The 6,385-nt window shown below is 40.5% G+C and overlaps 1 protein-coding gene across 3 annotated transcripts in view; it reads right to left on the bottom strand.

Moving 5' to 3' along the window:
- Positions 1-3,466: 3,466 nt before the first annotated feature.
- Acsl6 (acyl-CoA synthetase long chain family member 6) overlaps positions 3,467-6,385 on the bottom strand; it is a 63,406-nt gene continuing 60,487 nt past the window's right edge. For all 3 annotated transcript variants that reach the window (XM_051168157.1, XM_051168159.1, XM_051168160.1), the window contains exon 21: positions 3,467-4,212. In XM_051168157.1, the coding sequence (XP_051024114.1) occupies positions 4,075-4,212 (138 nt within the window). In that variant the 3' untranslated portion in view covers positions 3,467-4,074. The remainder of the gene's footprint in view (positions 4,213-6,385) is intronic.

The raw sequence follows: 6,385 nt of genomic DNA, 5'->3' as shown, positions 1-6,385 counted from the left end.
AGTTGATTAGATGACCTTGTGGATGTGATAAAGACCATCAACATGATGGAGAATTTGAGAAGTTACTTGTTTTTTTTTTTCAACTGAAAATTTCATAAATCCATGACATATTTGATAATAGAAAGGGTTCCAGCAAAGGCTTGCACAAAGGGAATCCTCTGGGTGCACTTAAGTTGTCAATAGTCAGCCATTCTTAACTACTTAAAGTTGGGGGAAACTTACAGGGGATGTTGGAGACGCTGATGCTGAGGCTGCTTACTTCACCATATACACTGTGATTGATCATCATTAAACACAATCCCCACGAGGGAACTACATTGCGTAAGCATATCAAATAGAAAGAGATCATAAACAATTTTGAGAAATAAAAAAAAATCTTTATTTTTTACAAAAGTTTTCATAAGTGCATTTTGTATTTGATGTTCATGCTGTTATAACAAAGCAAATGAAAATATAATTAAGTTAAGACACCTATGCATATTTAAAAAGTAATATTTTAATTCCTTGATTTTCAAAAATTGAAAGTACAATAAGCAATTGTTCAAAAATAGCCATTTTCCCCCTCCCCATGCGATCATTGCAACGAATTAACAAGGAAAAGTAAAATGAGCAGTCAGGTGAATGCTTTCATGGCATTATCAGCTCGTGGAAATCCTTTGTTTGGGACTAGGTTTAGGAATGCTTGCTTACACTTTCAAGTATGCATCACCTCTGCAGTGCAGCCATTACTGTGTTCTCAGTGAAGAGGTTCTCACTCGGGGACTGGTCCTCAGCTGGATGCTCAGCTCATTCCCATGGGATTATTTGTAGGTTCACAGGCAGGATGATGCAGCATACTTAAAAGAGAACCTAAGACTATGAGGATCCTTCTTCCCCCCTCTCATTGTAGTGTTTTCTTAAAATAAAAATTGTCAAGAAAATACAGCCAGCTTATAGCCTACCAATTTTACATACAGTTGTTCATTCTTTTGTCCTGAGATATTACGCGAATTTGTAGTCTATTTTCATGCAAAAATATAATCTCACATTCTTTACATTCATGTTCTAGTATTTTGTATTTCAAATAACTGTGTCATCCTGGTGCTTAATACATGTGAAAAATAAAAAACAATCGATTCATTACGGCAAAAAATTAATGAGCAAATAAATCATGATCTTTCAAGGGTGATACAATCAAATTTTAAGTGATGATTTTAAATTGGTGGAAAAAAAAAAAAAACAAACTCCCTGATTGTCAAACTCTCAGTGGAGATTTTTGGTATCTCCCTGCCTCCCCAGGCTTATGGAGAAGACAGCATATGGCTACTCCTTGGAACTCTGAGTTTGAGATCCCAATACATGGAGCTAGGCCTGCATACTGCACCTGGCCAATCTTATCTGTCATCTGGAGGGCAAGTCTCAAATCTATGTGTAAAGACATATTTTGTGGTAAGTGGGGAGGAATATGTGTCTTACAGATAGCATTTACTCCAACAGGATTGATTTGTAAAAACAAATGTGAGAATTAGTAACACATTTTAATGACAAATAGATAAAAATGCCAAGCATTTGAGAACGTATTTATGATTAAGGAACCAAGCCTCTGTGGCTTCTGGACTTTAAAAAGTATATGGTGCTCACTCGGATCATGACAAGTTTTAAGTACTTAGCCTTTTGCCTATATTGGTTAAAGAGAAACAGAAACTTATTTTTTTCATCCCCTGAGATAAGATTTGGAAATCTGAAGCAAGAGGGATTTTTCCACTGAAACGTGCTGTTTCATTTCTTTCTTGTTACAAACTTAATTAGTATTTCACAGAGGAGAAAGAGGACATACGATGCTCTTAAGCCCACTGTTTACTTTCTAAGCACATTTATACCCGCCACCCCTGTGAAATTTGATGGTTTCCACACAGATTGAGAAGTTCAATGAAAACATAAAAATCGTTTGAGAAACAAAAATAAACACATTGTCTACAATGAATCACATCTAAATACAGTGAGAAATAAATAGAATGAAGATAATTTTTAAAATATCATTTGCTTAAATTGCGTTGTTCAAAATTCTGTTGGAATCAAGGTCAACTATGGGATTTTAGTCAAGTAGAAGGACAATGGAAAATAGCTATTTGAATGTAAAACTCCCTGCCCTGAAGATAATATAGATATCTAATTCAGGTAATGGTCTTCAATTTTAGTTGATCGAATATGCATTAGGTTTCTAAAAAATAAATAAATAAAACAGTGCTCTTCAGATGTGGCTTTGAGTGTGTTATTTGTCTAGCCAGAAATATATTTCAAATGTAATACACACAGGGCTTGGAGTGGAGCTCAGTTGTACAGCACTTGCCTAGCATGTGCAAGGCCCTGGTTTTGCTCCTCCATTCTGTGAAAGAAATTTATGTGCACAGAATTGCTCATCTAGTCAAAGTCAAATTTATAGGTGCAACAGTGAGTCTTCAGACAGATGATGCCCAAGGAACGTGTAAAAAGAAAAGTGCCTGAATTACTGTACCAACTGGTGTTGAAGTCATGACAACGTGACTGAGATGTGTGTGCAGTCAATGATGCAGGTCATCCGACAGGCCTGCACGATGATGCTGGTTCTTATAGCGGTCACTCACAGACAGGTTGGGACCATCCAGCAGACCTGATGATGATGCAGGTTCCAACTGAGAACATTCACTTACAAGCGAGTTGGGACCACCCAGGGCTGAGGAGCTCTTTGTCCTGCTACAACTGATCATATATGTATTTGGACAGATTATGTGAACTGATTGAGTTCTCAATGTACTTTCAGAGTCCTGTTCCTATAGAAGAGAAACGCTTCCTTAGGGACCTTTCCCTCCTCAGGTGCACAATTGAAAGTGTTGACCTCACCTGCACTGTCCATGGTATTGAGGCTTTTTGTGCCGTCAGAATCTTGGCACCCAGATTCAGGATGCATCTAAACATACGATACAATTAAGGTTTTATGGTCAGTTAGGGGCATCTAGAGAGACGATGCATTTAAGGAGCATCTAAGAGTGAAATGAAACCATTAGCATGGATTCCTCTATGTTGGACTTGCATAGTTTTCTAGGGAAACTTTGAAGAAGGGCTTCTGGGTTATGTCAGTGAAGATTGCTTTGATGGTCATAGGAAAAGAAAGCAAAGCTCTTCAGAATTTTAGCCACCTTGGGTTTCCCAGACCATTGTGTTTCCATAGACATGCAGAGAATGGAAAGGGAAAACCTCCAGCAGGAGCATCGGTACATAAGTTGTCACCCACCCTGAGAAATCACTGAGTGCCTTCCCCTAAGTGTCAGCCAAGAGTCCATTTGCTGCAGTCAACAGACGTCTTTTAGGCTTGGTAAGAAGTCTGTAGATATGTGCAACTCCTACCTACAGTTCTGTACATAGATTCTGAATATTCCAGTGAGCTGGACGAAGGAGAACACGTACTGATAGACCTTTGGGGGTTGTTAAAGAAATATGTTTGTTTTAAGAACATCTGCATCTCCACTTTTTGTGACTAAAAGTAAAAATCAGCGAGAAGGCTTTTGAATCAGGAAGGATGCTCACGTTAGAGGATGGGGGTCAGGGCACCCGTGAACAATCACATTTTGTTTTGGCATGACTTCCTACATCTTGTTTGGAGTTTTAAGTCTGCTCTTGACTGTGATCTCTGACAATCAATTATTTAATGAGGTAGTCCACATTGTCTAGACTTTCACTGTGTCTGGTTATTATTTCACAAATAATTAAGTACAATATATCAGTTATGCTTTTCCTTTATGTTTAATGGAATTCTGTGAACATTGCGAATATATTACTTTTAGTGGTACATAGTTCTTGAGAGAGTGTCTTGATTTGTTTTTACATTGCCATTTGAGATATTTTTAGCAGCTTGCTACAATATCATTTAATAAAAATAAAGTGTACTTGGTAATGGTAGAGAAAAATATTGTTAGAGACTTCTCTGGTCAGGAAAGGCTCAGTCGCAAAGTCAGGCGCATGTTCATTGTCAGCCGTGCCACTCTGATTCCTTTCTTTCAAGAATAGCTATAATATTGCTGCGGAGTTCATTAGACTGAGAAGAATCTTCCTTGAGCTTCACATGGAGACTGAGTAAAGCTCTTCTATTTGTCTTCTGAAGTATTCTCTTAGCTCAGGTCTCTTAGCCTTTAGTGTTGGTGTCAGCAAACCATTTTGAACTGAGAACATGTCACAATGGATGTAAATGGCTTTAACCTAAAAACCAAATGCAGAATATATCTTTAATAGGAATAAGACACAGCATTTATAGCATACATGGTAAGAGTAAACAGGCATAGAGGAATAGGCGTCTTGACTTATGAACACCATGCTAGGCCAATTCATTCATTCATTCATTCACTCACTCACTCACTCACTCACTCACTCAGCAACTCAACAGACAGGAACAGTTTGTTCTGCTAGGCACATAGAATACAAGGAGTCCTAAATACCAACATGCTCAGTGGACTACATTAGTGTTTACAGAGCAAGGGATGATGAACACTTTTTAACATGATGTGCAGGGCAAGGTCCAGAGTTAGAGCAGTAAGAGTGGGGCACAGCTAGGGAAGATTTCACAATCAGGAGCGTTAAAAACAACAACAACAACAAAAACCAACCAAACCAACAACAACAAACAACAAGCAACAGTTGAGGCTGGGTATGGTTCTTAGCTGGTGGAGCCCTTGCCTACTGTGTATAATGCATGGGTTTGATTCCCTCACGTCCTATAAAAACTGGAGTGTGGTGGCACATAACTAGCGTTCAGGGGATAGAGGCACGAAGACCAGAAATTCAGCATCACCCTTGGCTATATAACAAGTTCAAGTTCAGCTTGGGATACTTGAGACCCTACCATAAGCAAACAACCAAACAAACAAACAGTCAAGCAGCAAAGGGGGAAAGTGGGTGGAGGAGGGTACCATGGGCACAGTCATCAAGAACAAAACCAGGAGTAGGGAGGAAGCAGGATGTCCAAAGGGACGGCAAAGAGCCTTCTTATTGCCACATGATGAAGCCAAGTGTGGTAGGGATGAGGCTGAAGGCAAAGACAGGCCAGTGGTGGAGAAGGTCAAATTTTATTCCAAGAACCAGAGGAAAGGGCTGGGGCACAGACACGGATGCACTGTAGAAAGGAGATCTCCAGGAGAAACTGGAAAGATGGCTCTGGGAAGAGTTAATAGTGGAAGCATATGTCCCATTTGCTCGAGACAATAGTCTACACATAGGTGGAGGCAGACAGAGAGATATGTAAGCAGTTCAGAGTGAATCAGGGGTACAGTGGCAAGATGCCACATGGCAAGAAGCTGTTGTGAGGCCTCCTTAGTGTCTGCTTTAGATGGCTGCCTGGAGTCAGGGTGACATTTACAAAGAAGGCGAAGGGAAGGGGCGGGGGGCATAATGTAGACATTTTTATTTTTGTTTTTGGAGACATGAGCTCATGTGGTTCAGGCTGGTCTTACTTACTACATGGCTGCACATGCTCTAAAACATAGAACCCCCTGTCTTTCTCCATCTCCTCAGTGCTGGGATGAGAGGTGCACATCACCACACCTGGTTTACCCAGCACTGGGGATAGAACCCAGGGTTCTGTGTCAACCAGGCTGGCGCCCCACCCATTGAGCTACATACCCAGCCTATGCCATGACCTTCTGTCAAGTCATTCAGAGGGCAGAGAGGGATCTGATCTCGTATTCTCACTGCTGCCTACTGCGAGGCAGAGCCCGGGCTCCTCAGGCAACGTCTCCTTGCAAGGCGGATGGGGTACAAGAAAGAATCGAGGGGTTGTCTAGGCGTGTCTCATACGGTGTCTGCCATGTTGGGCCCCAGCAGGAAGATCACAGGCAGTTGTCTGAGGACATTACATCGCAACTGGGTCTGAACACTGGAGCGGCACAATCTCTAAGAACTAACTGGGACCACATTAGGTCATTTTTGTTGAGTTAACAGACTCATTTATTAAATGAGCTGTGCTAAACATTGTTGTAAAACATACTTTAAAAAGTATATCAAAATGGGGGCTGGAGAGATGGCTCAGTGGTTAACAGCACTGTCTATTTTTCCAGAGGTCCTAAGTTCAATTCCCAGCAACCACATGGTGGCTCATGACCACCTATACTGGGGTCTGATACCCTCTTCTGGCATGCAGATGTACATGCAGATAGAGCAAGCATATACATAAAATAAACATCAATAAATACAATATTTATAAAAAAGCATATCAAAGTGTGTGTTAAAACACACATATAGATTTAGGTGGAGCTTTAGGTAATCAATATTCATTGAGCGTCTACAGCATGCTGGGTTCTATGTCAGGCATCAAATATACAAAGAAAGACAAATAGCTCTTACCCATGTGGAACCTACAATTCGCCAAGATATGCCGGTG

This window comes from Acomys russatus, chromosome 25 (assembly GCF_903995435.1).
Source record: "Acomys russatus chromosome 25, mAcoRus1.1, whole genome shotgun sequence".
NCBI classification, from domain to species: Eukaryota; Metazoa; Chordata; class Mammalia; order Rodentia; family Muridae; genus Acomys; species Acomys russatus.
Note: the sequence above shows the minus strand (reverse complement) of the source record. Positions and strands in the feature narration are given on the sequence as shown.